The 19741-nt window shown below is 38.6% G+C and overlaps 1 protein-coding gene across 2 annotated transcripts in view; it reads left to right on the plus strand.

The window, feature by feature from the left end:
• CDH12 (cadherin 12) overlaps positions 1 to 19741 on the plus strand; it is a 382326-nt gene that overhangs the window by 321229 nt on the left and 41356 nt on the right. For both annotated transcript variants that reach the window (XM_032991982.2, XM_032991983.2), the window contains 2 exons: positions 5233 to 5420; positions 17586 to 17839. In XM_032991982.2, coding sequence (XP_032847873.1) covers positions 5233 to 5420; positions 17586 to 17839 — 442 coding nt within the window. The remainder of the gene's footprint in view (positions 1 to 5232; positions 5421 to 17585; positions 17840 to 19741) is intronic.

A 19741-nucleotide genomic window follows, 5' to 3' on the forward strand; every position in this document is an offset into this window, starting at 1 on the left:
ACAAAAATTATACCAGATATGATGAACATTTTTTTCCCTTTAGGGAAGGAAGAAAGAGGGTCGCCTCAAAACCTCAGTCTTCTAGCTCACCTGGGGGGCTGACAAGAGCCTGGTTCAGCAGCTGCCAGCTCTGGGAAAGCTCCATCATGTGGATTAGCCTAAACTTGGGCAGGATCAAACTTGAAAGGAGCTTTGCTTCTGCTCATTTTCCTTTGAAGAACTGGAGACCCTTGGACTCTGCAGTCTGGGAAGATGTAGCTCTTGCTAGGTGTGGACTTTGAGATCCATAGCAGAGAACTAAGACTTTTTAAGAATGATTATCTTATATCTAGTGAGGCCATAAACCCTAACTCAGAGCAGTGGCTTTGAGGGTGGAAGAAACCTTGTGATTACTGAACTTTTTAGCAGCCTATGCCAGGTCATGCATGACCTGCATCAGAGCACATGGTGAAGAAGCCTGGCCTTTTTCTTCCCTGTGCAAGGTCCCAGCCCCTGGCAGGGCACAGAATCACAGCTAGGAGAGGCACAAGTATAAGTCGCTGCTGTGCTAAATCACATCTTTCCAGTTTCAGGAGCATGTACATCAGAAGCCGCTAATTATTAGGATGATTAGCTGTAGCTGATGTAACAGGTTTAGTATACAGAGTATCTGTTTGTATTTACAGTATTCTTTATTTTGCCTATCACACTATTGTTAAGACACCAGTAAGCAAATACGAACTGTTGTCCTTGGATTCTTTCTGAATGGACAGAAATCAGTGCCCTTATAACCTGTGCAGGATAAAAACTGAAATGTCTTGGTAATTTAGGAAAACAAAAATATTATAATATTCATAATCTGATTCTTTTTTCCTGAGAAAACACGAAAGATGTAAATCAAAGAGAAAGAAATTATTTTATTTCAATGTTATTGCATGTAAGATTCATGCTATCATGATTAACTTCAATGCAATACTTTGGCAGCTGCCAAAGAGAACTGAAAAAAATATAAACAAAGAAGAAGCAGGAGAGGATAATCTTGCATACATGTAGTACATGTATGGTGACAGATTAGAAAAAAGCTCAATTACCATTTCCAGCTGTTTGCTGAAGGGCCATTATGCATTTATCTTAAGTCCTTAGGTGCTAATCTTGGTTATTTCTTAATGATTCTTTGGTGATGAGATGTAGTAATGATTTTCATTTCTTATTCCCATCAGAATTTAAAACCTTTTTGGTAAATGATGGTGTACACATAAACTGCAGGTGTAGAGAAACAAAACAAAAATCCCCCTTTGTAAATAAAAATCAAGCCCCAGAATATTTTTTTGAGCCTTAAAAACTAAAACTAATCTAATCATGTCAAAAGAACTATAAATGCGTGCTGAATTTCAGTCAATATGACTGATTACCTGTCATTTACTCAGCTCTGATTTCTTCCTGCTATATGCTTTGGAACCATCTTTGTTTTAGAAATTTGGAGGCAGCATGTGCAAGTTGTTAACTCACCTCCACCTCTGTTTCCTGAATGTTTTGGAGGCTGAGTAATAAGCCCTATCATCCATTTCAACCTAAATGCTTCAACAGCATCATAACTAATATATTTTTATCATCCTTATTGATGCTGCTCAACCTGAAATTCCAAGGAAGTTTCACACCTTGAGTCACATAGACACTACACAGGCTTTATAAGGGAATGCCTGAATGCTTATGCTATGCTACATAATCACTGGACTTTCTCTAATTTTGTTGAATTTTAAGTGTAATTTAAGTGCAAAGTGTTACATAAATTAAGCATGTCAACTAATACATGACTTTTGGCCTTAAAAATAACATTTAATTTTTTTTTTTTTCCTTAAAATTCCATTTACAACAGGGTGGAAAATCATGACCAGGCAATATGCATTGATACCAGCTTTCATATTTGTGAAAATATTCCAAGCTGCATGCAATATACATGACTTAAATCTTCAAAAGTGTAACTAGTTGCAGAGTCTAGTTTCATAGTGTAGTCTGAGGGAAGTAAGAGTTTGCTTCTTTGTTACATCCCACATCACTCATCCTTTACAAAAGCCAGCAGCAAATTTAGAGAACACATTTAAAAGAGATTTATGCAAGTAGAAGCAAATATTTTGGTAAGCAGAGAAGTCACATGAGACAATCTACAAAATTTGACAGAACTGTTTGCGCAGCATAACCAGCTGCTGTGTAAGTTTGAGCAGCTTGTTCCATCATTCCTAGAAGCTGCAGAGAACAAGGTTTTCAGGACCTTTGGGAGTAAAAGGCTATTACTCAGGCCCGTTTCAATATATGTCTATAGCAAATGGAGGTAGTAACGTGTACAGGCAAAATGGACAATAAAAACTGAATAATGCTAAACTGTCACAGCAAGCCCACAGCAAGAAGTAATATCTTCTAGAAACAGAAAAATAAATGGCTACAAAACTGTCTTTCTGTTACATTTCATGTGCAGCATGTATTGATCATTTCAAATGTCCTCTGTGCAAAGACTATTTTCTGGGGAAAAAAAAGACAGTTTTCGTGCTATACATTATATTCTCTTTAAGTTTTTCCCTGACCTGGCAACAATATAAATTATTTATTTTCATTTATTTTATTCTGAAAGTATGTTGTCACAGCAGCACCATTAAGAGTTTCCATATGCTGTGAAGATAATATTACAGGAGGACGATGGCAGTGTAATTACATACTACATCTTCAGAGATCTGACTCTGGCAGAGTTGAAGATTACTTCAGAGTTTCAAATTAATCTGTGTGACCCCATCTTTATTGCTGTTGAATTTCTGGAAGTGATGAAATGCCAAGTCATTGAAAGTAGCTGATAAAGGCCTAAACAATCTGAACAGAGTAATACAGTGTTTCTTTGACTTCATCTGAACAGAGTAATACAGTGTTTCTTTGACTTCATCTAAGTCTCTTATGATTTACATCCAGGTACAATATTTTATAGAGAAATGTTTGTTTTAATAAATCTGAGTGTTCTTCTGTTCACTAAGAATAGATCAACTAGGCAAAGAAGGAAAAATCCATTATCATATGCCCTTACATTTTACGTACACCAAAATTGTGGCTGTAATGAGAAAACACTGCAGCAATGATTTCTGTCATCTGTAAGTGTCTGTAAAAGACCTAGGGATCGGGGTAGAACTATGTTGTGGAAACGTAATATAACGTTCAAGTGCAGGCAAAGCCCTTTTTGTATCCTTTTTCTTCCACCTCTTCTGAGTACCTTGAATAGCAGAGATCCAGCAATACATGTATTTGTAATTGACATTAGATAACAGGAGCATTTATGGTTGTCTCCTGCATACTATGTTAAAATTTTATTCTTTACTCAGAGTCATTGAAGTACAATGAATAAATAGTTGAGGCTACTCATCTTGATAATATTTTGCGTCATAGTGATTCTGTCCAGCTGTTAAAATGAGAAGTAAACCTTCGTATAGTACATTCCCTTGGAAAAAGAAGGAAAGGTTCCTTTAATATATTCCCTTGGAAGAAACGGTGAAATGGTAATTGGATAATCTTTAGTAGTTCAGTCAGTGACTACTACAAAGCTACACATGGTAATGTACAAATGTGGATGTTGACACAAGCAGACTTTATTACAGGGATTTTTTCAAACAAAGCAAGTTTTGCCTTCAGCTATACTTTGCATACTGTTGGACAGAGGGAGGAAACAGACCAGATTTTTCAGAGGCAATCAGCCAGATAATTATATATGTACCATAGTCCAAACTAGTAGTTTACAAAAGAGTAGGTTTGCTCCTAATCCAGCAGTACTGATGCAATTTTTTTCCTCACCTGGAAATACTGTAAAACTGAAAGAGCTGACACAGCATGCATTGTAAGGAGATAACAACAGGGAACAGCGCCTGCTGTTTATTTCAGTGGCTGGATGGGGAAGTCATCTATCCTGCTGTTACATTGATATACAGCTTCTCAGATCCTTATTTTGTGAAGTGTGACTGAACAACTACCACACAGAAATCTCATCACAGATGCCTGTCCTGCTATACTATTGAAAAAGAGGTGTAAATTTCCTCCTACCTGTTCACATGTAGAGGAACAAAGAAGGCCATTGCCAATGTTTTCCCTGCGCTAAAGGGGCTGCTCTGTGAGAGCTGTTGGAGAATGACCCAGGAAAAGGAAATGATGGGGGAAGCAGATTCTAGCTTTGTTGAGAGCCAGGGTGACGTGAATCAAGTATTCTGGGCCCACTGAAATCAGCTCCAAAAGCTACTGGTGGTTTTGACAGCAAAGGCTGCTGTGTAAAGAAAGGCGAGCCCTACATGCCCACTGGAAATCGGTGCACGTGGTGGTGTTCTCTGACAGCTGTGCAAAATAACAACTCCAGCCAGAGGTGCAGCTGAGCAGGAAAGGCAGATGCTTCAGCAGCGGTGTAATAAGCCAAGGCAGGGTGTTATGAACTAAGGTCTGATGATGCAGATGTCATTAAAGTCAAGGCTGACTCAAAAGTACTTTGGACCTTTTCTTTTTGCTATTTTAACGGTTATGTGTAACATTTTTTCGACATAGCTTTTTCCCTGAATGAAACCATTTTGTCCTCACATGAAACCAGTAATGCTTATTTTAAAAGTGTGTAAATTTTGTGGGTTTTTTTTTATTAATATTTTTGTTACCACTAATAGTAAATAGAAAATAATAGCTAAAAATTTGTTTAGAGCTGAACTTTTAGTAAGAGTACCCTCTGGTGGTGAATGTATAAACAATACACTTTATATCTTCCCCCCTCTAAGGAGTTGTACTTGTAATTACAATACTGAATATTACAAATAGGGGTGGAAATCTTTTTTCCACTGAATTTTTCCTCTCAACTACTGTGAAATGAGTAGATACATTTCCTCAAAATAAAAATTCAGATACTAAAAACTATTAAACATAGGAAGAAAATGCTTCTAAGCACATATTATCTACAAGTCGAATTTAATTCAAGAGTCAACCATATGGGTAAAATTACAGGTAGAAATACAGATAGGTATCTCAAGAGACGGAGATGTTACGGACCTTACAGCTGCACTGGACCAAATCTAGAAAACGGGAAATCAGTGGGAAAACATGCACATGTTTTTTCTAATATGTTGTTGTTTTGATGTCATCATATTAATTCGATAAATTAAGTCATTTTGCACAGGCTCCATGGTTTTAATCAGACATACTGCATTATTTATCAAGAAATCCCAAGAATGACTGTCTGTCACTTTGTCACAGGTATCTTCCATTTAAAAGTACCTGAGTCTTCTCATGTGGGTTCTGCTATTGGAAGGATCAGAGCTGTGGACCCTGATTTTGGGAAAAATGCAGAAATTGAATACAGCATTGTTCCAGGAGATGGAGGAAACCTGTTTGACATCATAACAGATGAGAACACCCAGGAAGGAGTCATCAAACTGAAAAAGGTATGTGGCACCAATGGGGTGTATATACCTATGGCTCAAGTGAGAAACTGGGTAAGAGAATTACATTTTGTGCAATTATGCCTCATAAGTAACACACGGTAGTTTGTATCTTTATTAGAATGTATGGTTATGATCTTAGTCTTAAAAGAAATTGAGTGTTTCACTTCAAATACAGTCAGGTATGACTTTTCATAAATAATGTCAGTTTTAATGGCAGAGAAGTAATTATTTTCTCTGTCTGGAAAGTATAATTTCTCTTTTATGGGAAGTTTTCCACCTAAAACCGTATTTTATTTTGATTTTGTTATTTATGTTTGTTATTTTAATAATTAAGCTGTTGTACATTACTATGGTGAACAGAGTTTTACTTAGGGTAGAGGAGTCCCAAATAGTTGCAAATTGACACATCCTACTTCTGGTCCCTTAACAGTATTCCGAATAGCTGGTTATCAGATATTTATATAAGGGACCACATTGCATCTCAGCTGTTGATGTTGCCTTAGTGTTCTAGAATAAGTTCAAGGTTATTCAATTTATGACTTTCAAAGATGGAAAGGATAAGTGTTATTTGAAATTTAGTGTTTATAGCACTCAGTAGGAGAGAGCCAAAATAGGGAGAGTCACATTTTAACCAATGATTGTCTTCTGAGCTCAGGCATGTACATGTACACCAATGATCAACTTGTTTAGTAGAAACAAATCTTAACCAGCAGCTCATTTTGAAAGGCCAGGTTATGTTTTATATAGCTCATGCATGTAGGTGTAATTTTTGTAAAATAAACATATCTATGAGTTGAACACTTTGCAGGGGTCTGGGAAGGAAACAGTTCTGGACGTATGTATTAAGAAATGCTTTAGGAAAAGTGAAGCTTTAGTTCCAAAAGAATTTAGAATTTAGGGACTTAAATCTCCCTTGGTTATGACCACCGATCTATATTTGTATTATATTCCTTCTAACAGTGAAATTCCTGACTTCAGCCTCTTGACCTGGGAAACAGGAAATTAGCCATGGGTGCATTAAAGGACCAGATGATGTCAAGTCACTTACTCTTCTGCTAGTTTTAGTGATATAAAATGGAAGCTACGATACCCACAGGAAGTAATTTGTCAATGAGACACAAACTCTGCACTCTTCACACCCCCACTTCTTTTCTGACTAAAAGTTTTAATGTACTTCTTACTCCTTATGTGAACTTGTAAAGTTTGTTTCATTTTTAAAAATTGTTCTGCTTACCTTTTTCCCTCTATGCTGATGACTCAAAAATAACTCCATCTGGAACTGTCAGGCTTAGCAGCTGCACGCCCCTCCATATGCACTGCCAGTCAGAAACAGCGATGAGTAAGAACCATAGAAAAATGAATGTTTGAGTGTCAAGAGTAGGGTTTTGATAGGATTCAGTTCTCTCTGGATTAGTCCTAAACCTCAGCTGTGATGCTTGTTTTTATGCACAGCAATGGAGTTTTTCCATACCTACTGTTAAGTGTGTGTGTATATATATATATATTAGACTGTATAGGCAAAACATTCAAATGAGCAATGCAGATACAAAGAGCATGCATATAATAGTTGTTACTGATGAAGGGTTTTCACATATGAATTTGCCTGATACAGTTATCTTATGACCATCACAGGCAAAATCCCTGGCCACTTCTGAGACTGCTATATGGGGAATTATATAATAACTAATTGAACCATTAATTTAAAAAAAAAAAAAGAAAAAAAAAATTACACATTCCATATCTCGATACTTTAGAGCTGGTCATGGTATTTTGCTGCATTTGTTTAGTCTTTTAAATAACAAGATATGACATATCTAAAAGTTTAGGGCACTTTTTTCAAACAGCAGAACATCAGTCAATGTTGCCTAATGTAGATGAGACATCTCTGTCACTGAACAGGAGGAGAAAAAATTATAATCCTAATCCCTTCTTAATCTTCTCTGTCATAGTGAGCCTGGGGACAATAACAGGCTGTGAAGGTCAGGGAATACCAGCTTTGTTCTGTGCAGGAGTATGAAAAGAAGATAAACCAAACAAACCCTACAAATTGCCCTTCACAGAACTTTTCTCAGGGAGAAGGTCCCATTCGCTAAGCTTTAAATGATCTAAGTGTTTTAAGATATTTTGGAATCATCCAAAATCCATCCACTTAAATTCCTTGATGGATCCCAGGTTAAACAAGAGCAATCTGGATTCTTAAAGATACTGTTAACTTTGTTGTCTTTTCATACCCGCTACACTTGTAATAATATAACTGTATTTTCATGGGTTGTAGTTTTCAAATTTTCAGAAGTACTGGACATTTACAATTCTGTAGACACCCATTATTATGCCTGCCAGCAGTACTGTACAAGCCTGCAACAGCACTATGCATTTGCCTAAAAAGAAGTAGTAATTTCACATTGCGTGGTGTTCAAAACACTGATTTGACCTTGTGGGATTACACAGATATTTAGGTTAGGTATGCATTTAAGTCCTTCTTTAAATCAAGACTGGTTAGTGAATAGGACCAACACTTTCAGTTATGAATTATGAATAATAAACAGTCAAAGCCACTAATAAAAAGTGCCATGTGCTTTAAAAACAGGTTTGCGCTTATGCACAGCATATTCTGAGTTGTAAATTCTGCAATAATTCAGTGCTGAGCCATTTCAAAAACATTTATAGAGTTTGCTTTTATTTTTCTTTAAAAATTTCTTGCAGCCAGGAACTGTTAGTCAATGAATAGATGCTTCTTTGTTCTGTTGCTATGCAAAAAACATGGAGACATTTCTATATCAAAATTGAGAAAAATGAAGCCCTCCTGGACTATGTTTATTTTTGGTGGAAAATACTTTTGATGATAAAAAACTGCACAAGCCAAACTGTTCCTTTCAGCACGCTAAATGCATTGGCAGGGGTAAAAGGCCATTCTCTTCTTTTCAGACACCAAATGGGCACAAACAGCTACAGCTGTACAAGGTGCACATCTTAAATCATCTGTTTTGGTTGTGAATTTATTTTCATGGTATGATCCAATATATGCTTGATTACTACTATACTTGTGTTATTTACATATGTTAAAAATGGAATAGCTTTTCTTATATTTTGCTAAAGAAATGATTCAAATTTCATTTAGCACCGCTGTGTGGTTAGTACTGTAATAGCTTCCTCTCTCTCAAAGCAAATAGGGAAAAAAAAATAGTATCAGTAAAAAAAGGGGAAAATGTCTGGTTTTAGGATAGTGCTGCGTACAGTCCTCTATAAGAGTAAGAAATATTACTGTATTAGGAATAGAATGACCAATTTCTTCCTTTGTCTGGTGCTATTTCATACAGTGTTTATTGGGTTTTGTATTCATATTGTATCTGTCATTCTACCTGAGTGCTTCAGCAAACTACAGTGAGTGTAAGCTACAAGAAGCAGGGTGACAGAAGGAACCATCTCCTTCGTACTGGCGTGTAGTGGCCTCAGGTGGGGCATGGAGTAGCACTCCCAGGTATGGAGGGAAAATGTGTCAGTCCCAGGCAAGCTCCTGATTTTATTGAAACTGATAAGAAATCTTTAATGACCACACCAAACAGAAAAGGAAAATAGAAGGATACAAGCTTCACTGAACAGTTAGTACTAAATTCATTAAACTAAGGATGAGTTTATAAAAGAAATTCATTGTGTGCAGAAGCCTCTTAATTGACTCAGCATGTGCTAACCCAGAAATTGAGCAGGGTTCAAACACTGAGTCTGGCTCAGACATTATTAATTTGTGCACACTGTCATTAAAACCCAGGAAAAAACTTTCAAGGCTTCACCTGGTATGATCCTACAGGGCTGCACTGTACTGTGTGAGCTTCTCCATGTGTGTCAGTGGAAGCTAAGGGAACATATGCATCTCATTTTTTGTAAGCCATGTACCACTGCTAACTGATCAGGTGACAAAGCTGTATCTATGAAATCACAGCATGTCAGGGAGGACTGTATCACTGCACGATGAGAAACAGTAACTTTAGCAATGATAACATAAAATGAGAGGTGACAATGAACAAACCCAATAGCTGCATGGAGGTATTTGGAGCGTATACTTACTTGAAACACCAGGGGCCACTTAAAAAGCCTTTAATTGGAGTCAGCAAGTAGAAGTTGACTGCTGACTAAGCTGACTTGTCTTCCTCATGGGACAGCCCATGTATATAGTGCTGGGACATTGCTGTAGTGTAAGAACAGTCTTATAGCATCTGTACACCACAACAGTGAGCATAAGGCAGACTCCTAACGTTCCTCAGCCAGAACTGCTTTATGGCTAGTACTTGCTTTACTGGTATGACTGTACAGACTGCTCATCCTGCTCCACCCCCTTCATTCTCCAGAGTCAGGGAATACCCTCTGCAGTTGTATGCGTAGGCACCATCTGTCTATAGTCAAAACTCATGAGTTTGTGTGAGTGAGAATTGTAGTTTTGCATATTGAGAGGGAAGAGCAGGCAATATTAAGTCCTTCAGTACAGGCAGGAAGTGGTGACCTGCATGCAGACACAGTCATTAAGACTATGGCCACCACAGACAAGAATGACAGGAAGGGTGAGGAAAGAGAGATCTTCAGTCTCTGAAATTTACAGATACAGCTGTTGGGTTTGGTTTTTCCTGGAACAGTGAAAGGCATCTGTAGCAATAGGTAAGATGCTTGAGAGCAGCAAACAGCTAAACCATTGACATTGGTCAGCTTCTCCCCTTCTCCAGATACAGAACATATATATATTTTAGCCCACTTCCCATCAAGTCTTGAAACACTCACTTCAGATTTGGTTCAGATTTGATTGGCCTACAGATCTAATTTTTTACTGTGTATTCTCAACTCTGTAATTAATGAATGTTCCTGGTAGATCAGGAGCTTGTTTTAATAAATCAACCTACTCTATAACACCAATAATTTCCTTATGCTATTTAAAATCCAGTGCAGAAGTGCAGTGGCTGAAACATATCATATCAATGCACAACAAATAGTCTGACTGCAGTATTTCACAAAACATATAGATGCTCAACTCATCTTCAAGGGGAAAGTGTTGTCAGGTTTTGAGATAGGTGCATATGACTCATGGTTTGAGCTCAAACAGTAACTGAGCACCACACAGCTGCTCACTCACCTCTTCCTCCCAGTGCTGGGAAGGAGAAAATAAAGAAGAAGAAAGCTCGGGAATCAAGATAAGGTCAGGGAGGGATGACTCACTCATTAAGGTCATAAGCAAAAGACAGACTTGTTAGGGGAAGAAAAAAGACCACAAATTTAACTCAGACACTAACAACAACACCGCCACCACTTAACAGAGTAGGACAGTGAGAAGCATTTCTTCATCTTAGAAACATCTTCCCCCCACCCCTCCTTTCTTCCTAGGCTCAGCTTTGCTCCTGATTTGTCTACCTCCTCCCCCTAGCAACACAGGGGACAAGGAATGGGGAGTGCAATCAGTTCTTCACTTCCTTTCACCTCAGGGTGGGGGGAACTCCTCACATTCTTCCCCTGTTCCCTCATGGTTCCCCTCTCACATGAGACAGTCTTCCACAAACTTTCTCTAACATGAGTCCCTCCAATGGGGTGCATCCCTTCCTGAGCTGCTCCGTCGTGGAACACCCCCACGTGTTGCAATCCTCCCAGTGCCAAACTACAACACTGGGGGCTGCTTCTTCCCACAGAATCCTGGCCTCCTTCAGTTGCAGTCACCTGCTCCTGTGTGAGGTCCTCCACAGGATGCAGGCCAGCATATGCTCCACCATTGACCTTCATGGGTGAGTGAGGTGGGGCAGCACTGCCATCTCACCATGGGCTGCAGGGGGGCTCTGTTCTGGCACACCTTCCCCCCGTTTCTCTTGCTTTTTTCCACTGACCTCAGTATTCACACAGATGTTCTTCTCGCAAGTCCTCCTCACAACTCCAACTCCTTCTCTCAGGTTCCCTTGCTTAAATACGTTATCACAGAGATGCAGGTGATTGGCTCAGCCTTGGTATAGAGGTAGGTCTGACTTGGAGCTGGGGGATCTTCAAGAAGCTTCTCACAGGGCACTACCACTGTAGCCCCCTTCTAGATACCAAAAATGCCACCATACACACATACCCAGCACAATGACACAGAGTTGTTCTAAAATTACATAATGCTGTTATAAAGACAAGCCTAAGTTTACATGTGATTCTTCTCAACCCTGTGTTTCTGTCCGTAACTATCCATATGTCCTGGGGTTTATGGTCTCATCCCAAAATACAGCGTTTCTGTCATTGTAGGTGTGCATCATATCATAGAATGGTTTGGGTTGGAATGGACCTTAAAGATCATCTAGTTCTAAACACCCTGCCATAGTCAGGGACACCTTCCACTAGATCAGGTTGCTCAAAGTGTCATCCAACCTGGCCTTAAACACTTCCAGGGAGGGGACATCCACAACCTCTCTGGGCAACTTGTTCCAAGGTCTCACCACCTGTTACATCCCGCTCAGACAAGGGAGACAAGTCACTTAGATTCATAAATCCCCAACAGAGTGGACAATGGTGAGATGAGTATCAAAGCCGATGCACAGAAATTTATTAATTTCCAAAATTGTACTAACTGGATACATGATAATTGGCTAAGTATATGATGAATGATGGCAAGTGATATAGTATGCTTTGCATTATGTAATGGTAGTAAAGGGGAAAAAGGAAAGAAGAGGGAGAGAGAGAGTGGAGAAATAGAGATCATCAGTCTGGTGTCCTGCACTGGTCCCATCTGAGTTTGTCAGGGATGCATCTGTCTTCTTCACTTCTTCATGTCTTCTTATTTTCTTTCTATCTGTTGCTTGCTCATTCTCTCATTCGTCTCCTTGCTCTCCTTGCCACCCCCAATTTACACACATTTTCCTTGGGTCCGTCCCCTAGGCTGACCTTCATATCTATGTATCACAGGTATGGAGAGGAGTAAGGTGCTTCATGGGATGATGTAATTAGTATGAACTTCTTAATATTCATTAGCATGTTCAGGGTTGTCAACTTTAATATGCATTTTGTGGATAATGAAGAAAAGTCATTCACAGGACAGATGGCCCTTGAAACTTTACAATATGCACCAGAGCAGAACCATGCTGTCTTCACAGGACCCCCTCCTCCAGCTGCATCCTGTGCTAATCGGGCAGCCTTATTAGCTCCAGACTCCAGACCATGACTATTATTTTGTTACTTGCAAGTTTTTGAGGCATTCCTTGGCTCAGAGGGCCTCCGCTCTCCCCTATCCCTTATCTCTTCCTCAGGCTGTTTTTCTCAGTCTCTGTTTTGGGAAGTTACAAGCTGGCTCTCACACCATATTCATAGTGAAGAATTTCTTCCCTATATCTAATCTAAATCTACCATCTTTCATTTAAAAACCATTAGCTCTCATCCTATTACTACACTCCTTGATAAGGAGTCCCTCCCTATCTTTCCTGTAGCCCCATTTAAGTACTGGAAGGCTGCTATAAAGTCTCCCCAGAGCCTTTTCTTCTCTGGGATGAACAACCCCAACTCTCTCAGCCTGTCCTCATAAGGAAGGTGCTCCAGCCCCCTGATCATTTCTGTGGCTCTCATCTAGACTGGCTCGAGCAGGTCCATGTCCTTCTTACTCTGGGGGCCCCAGAGCTGAACACAGTACTCCGGGTGGGGTCTCATGAGACCAGAGTAGAGGGGGAGAATCACCTCCCTTGACCTGCTGGCCACACTTGATGCAACCCAGGATACAGTTGGCTTTCTGGGCTGTGAGCACACGTTGATGGCTTATAGTCAGTTTTCCATCCACTAATAGCCCCAAGTCCTTCTCCACAGCACTGCTCTCAATCCATTTTCCACTCAGCCTGTATTTGTGCATGGGGTTGCTCCGACTCATGTTCAGGACCTTGCACTTGGTCTTGTTGAATTTAATGAGGTTTGCATGTGCCCACCTCTGTAGCCTGTCCAGGTCCCTCTGGATGGCACCCCTGTCCTCCAGTGTGTCAAACACACCACACAGCTTGGTGTCATTGGTGAACTTGCTTAGGGTGCACTGAATCCCATGGTCTGTGTCTCCAACAAAGACGCTAAACAGTGCCGGTCCCAACACTGACCTCTGAGGAATGCCACCTGTCTCTGGTCTCTACCTGGATATCGAGCTGTTGACTGCAATTCTGTGAGTGCAACCATCCAGCCAGTTCCTTATCCACTGGTTGGTCTATTTGTCAAATCCATGTCCCTCTGATTTCAAGAGAAGGATGTCATGCTGAACAGTGTCAAATGCTTTGCACAAGTCCAGGTAGATGATTTCAGTCATGAAAGCCTGTAACAGAAACAATACTGTTGTATCTCATTTGTGGATAAAAAGCAGAAATCCCTGGAGTTTCCGGTCCTGCTTGCCTGTGAACTACACCAAACTGACAGGATAGTTCTTTATCCACCCTTGCCAATCTTCTCATCAGGATTCATTATATCTTTCTGTACATTTTTTTTTTTCTTGCAGGTGTTTAATTCTATGTGTAGCTATCCATCTAGCTGACTATCCATCTATCCATCAATCTATCTAACATAAATTTAGATAAAGGTAGCATTTCTTAACTTCTGCCTTGAAAATGGGAAACAGTAATATATCAAAATATATTTATTTCTAAACCAGAGCTTTTTATGTGCTTTCCTAGTCATACTAAATAAGTTCATTCATGGTACTTTCAGCATTGCAAGATAAAGTGATTTGGCAGTATGTGTTATTTGATTTTGGGATTTGTAGAGTGCCTTTGCTGCACACAGCTGTGTATATGCTGATAGTGCTTTACTATGCAACTGTATAGAGCAGCTTGTAACCACAGCATAGGAAAAGGCAGGTAAGAACTAGCAGGGGGGGCAAATACATATATTCTATCACTGGTACTTAGAATATCAATCAGAAATGCTCCTCCAATCATTGAACTATTCACAGTTGATAAAACATTGCCTTAATATTAGGAAAAATGCTGTTTACTGTGGAAAAACACATAACTTGTAAAGTAAAAGCCTTATTCAAACTTAGCTTTCTGAATATAATTATTTTTTATAGAAGGAATAAATATTGCTATTGACTATTAATAAAAAAAAAAAAACCCACCACCTTTATGAAGTCATTCCATCAAAATCTGATTAATTGAAAGATATTTCAATAATATTACAGGTTGTTTTTCTGGAATACTCAAACATTCTGCTATGTTTGTACCCTTACCAGCACTCCAGATTTTAAATAAAAATAGGACTGAACACTGTCAGTCATTTATTATGTAGCAGCAAAATATGTTACATTTAAATATAAAAAATAAGATATCTAAAATACTGTGTGGACCACTTATTTTCTTCACAGATTTTAGTGGTAGATACTAAAAAAATAAATACAAAGAAATGCTATGTTAACATCTTTAAAACCAAGAATCCAAATGATTTTTCCTGAGAACTAGGCAGACATTCAGTTCTTCTGTTTTCAGCCAGACTCTGGGCATATCAGACAAAATTTGATACTGTCAATAGCTATCTATATGTCTCAATTGCTCAAAACTGGGAAGACCAGAACTGATCAGGGGACTGTAGCATGAACTCCCCATGCACACAATGCATTAAAACCGTACTCTTTTGCTGCATGATATATGTTGTACAAAATCTTTTTCTTTTTGAAATTCAGTCCTAGGTTTAGTACATGCAACGTTTCCCATCTTTCCACAGATGTTTCAGTTGCAGTTTAGCCTCACGTATTAAAAAGCTAAATTCTGCTATTTTGTGGGAGTGTGTCACTGATTTCTTTCTCTGACAATGGGTCAGTTGTGCTTTGCATTGGCCTCATATTATTTAACCTCTAACTATATTGATTACATCAGACCCACAGAAGGACAGAAAGAGAGAATGTGTTGCTCTCAGGTTACAGTGGAAAAATATTCTCCTTTCTTGGGGTCAAACTATCTCTTCAAATATATACCATAACGTTGTCCCATAATGCTGGGGGGAGAGAAGTAATGCAGTCACTTTATCCATCTTCTGGGTAGCTGTGCAGTAAAATATTTCAGCCCGAGCACAACAATATGCAAAATTTCTTAAAATCTTACTCCTTTCTTCCCATCCCCAAACAACCACATTGTTCTCCTTGCATCATGAAAGCTGTGATTGGGCACTACTGGCCAAGGACCATGCTGCCTTGAAGAATAACTCAGTGAAAAAAAGCCTGCAAGGGCCGCATGGATTATGGCTCTTTCCATTAGTACATCTATCTGCAAATATAGTCATGCATCACAGGAGCCAGTCTGAACAGTTTAAATGCAATTTTGGGGGTATAAAAGATACATACAAGACATCAGTTAGAATTATTATTTATTTGAGAGCTTAGATTTCTTGCTTTCTCTGTCTTAATCATTTATCTCTAGCTTAACCCCTCATGCTTATACTTTTTCAACTCCAGACTAGTTCTTTCCTCCCCTTAATATATTGTTTGAAAATTTGTTAACAATTTAAATAATTAGCTAAAGAAGAATTTTTGGCATTTTTTTTGTTTGCTTGGGGGATTTTTTTGACAATGCATAACAGTGAGTGGTATAGAAACTGCAAAGACAGTGTGAAAACAGTTTGGATAATGAAGCAGCACATCCATTTGTAGCGAAGGCAACATCTTAGGGTTTCAGCCTGGGGCACAAGATCTTCCACACTTAATTTTGTCTGTTTCTTCTTAGCCTTGGTTTCTCTTTATTTCTGTCAGTCCAGTCATGAAGGTGCCACTCATACAGTTTTTTTCTGGGAATTTTGTCTGTACGAGGATGTTTGTATGTGGTAGTGGCTTGGTTAGTACTACTTGGCTTTCAAGCCTGATTATTTCTATGGCATATAGACTTGGATGGCTAATTTTAAACACCCAGCTCAGAAAAGACCGACCATCTAGTCTATTAAAATTATAAAATCTTTCATAACAATTTAAAATCATTATGCTAGCTGTTCAGCTAATGTAAGTCAAGGTAACTCAATTGATTTTAATGGAGATACTTCAATTTACACCAGCCAGTCATCTGGCCAATTATGTCCTGTTGTGATAAGGACAGAAAATTGTAGAATTTAAAACTATCCTTGCTGTGACAAATAACTGGAAACACTGCAGTAATGATGGCTGGGGAAAAAAAAAAAAAAAAAACAGACATTGAAATATTCTTGCTCATAAACCTGTGATCCTGCTGTCTTTTCCAGGTAGCATATCCTTTCCCATTAAACTTCCAACTTGACAATTATAGGCAGAAACCACTAGGTGCCAGTGTTACCCAGACATCAGGAAAGACTTTGTCAGTAACATGAAAAACATGAAAGCCAACGCAGCTAAACCCTTTAACTGAAAACAAAGCTTGTGTTTCTTTTCAACTAAATAAGACTGCATTAAGGTTTTTGAGATGATTACTTTTCTAAAACCAAAGGCACTAAATTGATGTGCCTTGAGAGGAACTCACAGCACAACAGTATGATTCCTGGATGCGTTTCCATCAAAAACCCAGATAGGTACACAAAAGTTGATATGCTGCCTTCAAGACCTTATGGATTACACTTAGGATCATAAAAAAGAGTCAAAGTACATGCAGCTCAAATATATGACGTGAGTAGCAGTTCACTGCTAAGATAGACATTTTACAGGAAATATCTGGTTCAGTTCAAGTTTGAGTTCACATTCCAAGCCATACCTGAAGTTTGGTTTGACCTACTAGTATATATCAGAGTTTTCATTTGGGCTCATTTCCATTATTATCATGGTCCTCTGAAAGCTTTCCCTGCTAAAAGAAATGTCAATCTTCTATTTAAGGAACTAGATCAGCTAGGGACAACTGATGCCTGTATGTGGGAGTTGGGAATGCAAATCTCTGGATAACCTGCACACAGCTCATTTGCAAGAGATGAATCTCACTCATTTAACTTCAGACATCTACAGAGTAACTGTTTACATCCATGCCAGTCATCGTGATTTTTTTGATGTCGAGAAACAGTTATTTCCTGAGTATGAATCATCAGGCCTATTTCAGAAACCACCCTAGCATGCAATGAACTGCAAAACAAGCTTAGATGATTAGCTCAGGAGCTGAAGTTTACACTGAAGACATCTTAAGTTTTGTCATATTAATCCTACAAAAGTGATTTTGCAATGTTTATTTTTCAGTCAAATCTGATGGTTTGCTTTTGTTCTTTCTACAGCCATTAGACTTTGAAACAAAAAAGGCATACACCTTTAAAGTCGAGGCCTCCAATCTCCATCTTGACCATCGATTTCACTCTGTGGGTCCATTCAAAGATACTGCCACTGTGAAGATAAATGTGTTGGACATGGATGAACCTCCAGTTTTCAGTAAGCCTATGTACACAATGGAGGTTTATGAGGATACACCTGTGGGGACCATTATAGGTGCAGTGACAGCACAAGACCTTGATGCTGGCAGCAGCTCGATTAGGTAAGAAAGCTTTTCCTCCTTCAGTAACTCAGACAACCCAAAGGGCTGATGACAGTGAGACTCGGTGACAAAGAGCTCAGTAAGAAGATACAAAATGTTCCAAGTCTGTCACTGTAACAGATAACTGATGCTCTGAAAAATGTTGAACGTATAAGAACATATAAGGTATCATGCATTGACATGACTTCAGAGATGGTGTACTCAGAATAAGGAAGTAAAAACATTATTTTGCCTGGTGTCTGGGGCTTCCACAAAAGCAGCTCTGAAGCACAGTAGTGAAAACAAGGTTGTATATGCTACATCTGTTATACCTCAGTGGGTGACAGTGAGCACTGAACCTTTCACAAGAACCACTTATTCTCTACATCTGGCAAAGAACAAATGCTTTGATAAATAATTGCTATATTTGTCTTGGCTAAGGCTGTGGCAACATGACTGCTGACCAACATGGTTGTGTTCAGCAGACTTCAGCACAAGTAAACCTCTGCCAGCAAAACCTCTCATTTACTAGTATAGCTTATTTTTGTGAAATAAAAGGAAGAGCTGTTACACAAATGTAATATATTGATTTTGCTGATGTATTTCCTGCCATATTGGAAACTATAAAGTAAACCAGACTCATGTATCAATAAGGAAGCTGCTGTGCAGACATGGTCTAAGATCTGGGTAGTCATTACACATAATTCCAGTGCAAATACATGCTGAACCTATGTGACTTTGGGTAATATTTTTATTCCCAGACTTTCATGAAAAATATTGCAGACATGATGGAAGTCATCAGTCTTTAAATATTAATGTTTATCAAATGGAACTCTGATAAAACAGGAAAATGCCACTAGTGTTTGCCAAGTGCATACACTTTCATGCATATTTGACTACAAATTTAATTTGGACCTTTTAATCCATATTTATTAGCCATGTGTATTTTTACTCAGTACCTATATTCTAGAAATGTACACTAAACATGCTAGATGATATGTTGTAATCATATGCAAAAATTTAACACATAACAGTGACTGTTTAGCTCCTGCTTCATCAATTCAGTTAATTATTGCTTAAAACTATTACTACTGTTGTTTCACTACTTTTTTTTTTTAAATACATTCTTCATTCTTTTCCAATACAGAAATGTATTTGTTCATGAATCTGTGACACATTCCTTCCTTGACAAAGGATCTAAACCTTCACTGACAAAGACTGATGTGGGAACATTTTACCCTGGTGGTAGCCTATGGGAATAGCCCCACTGAAGTCAATATTCTGTTGAAAACCATATTCTTTTGCAACCAGATATCAAGCCTTTAATCATATTGTTGAGTAGTTTTTTTGTATGACAGCAGAATCATTTGAATGCGTAACCACTCCTCAGTGGCATATTTTTGATTCACAAACCTTCCTAGGAGACTCAAGTGCTTTAGTTATTCATTCTACATTTGCAACTACAGAAGGAAAAATGTTTAACGATGGTTTCTCCATACACTGTGCTCACTGTAATATTGAATCCTAAGCCATTTTAAAGTGTCCATGTCTACCTTTTTTAACCCTGAAATTACTTGGTGTCCAAATGCCCATCTCCAGTTAAAGACAAGGAATATTACGAAATACCCTTATATTTTAGTTTCACTGCTCTACTTACTGACCCCTTACACCGACAAACTATGGACGTGCTCCCCAGGTCACTTCTTATGAACCAATTCAGCTGGTTCATGCCCAGAGAAAACCATGAACTATGTCCCAGTATTACTAGTATCTCAGAGGCACCTGTTGCTACCCAGAGGTAAGAAACACACTGAATTCAGTGGACTTTGGAGGGAGATATTTTTCTTTAAGGAGAGGGATGTGTTCCATTAAGACAGCTGACATATTAAGAAGCATAAGGTGGAAACCTTTCCATGCAGCTTT

The sequence above is a fragment of the Tyto alba genome, unplaced genomic scaffold (assembly GCF_018691265.1).
Source record: "Tyto alba isolate M040663 unplaced genomic scaffold, T.alba_DEE_v4.0 Super-Scaffold_48, whole genome shotgun sequence".
Lineage (NCBI taxonomy): Eukaryota > Metazoa > Chordata > Aves > Strigiformes > Tytonidae > Tyto > Tyto alba.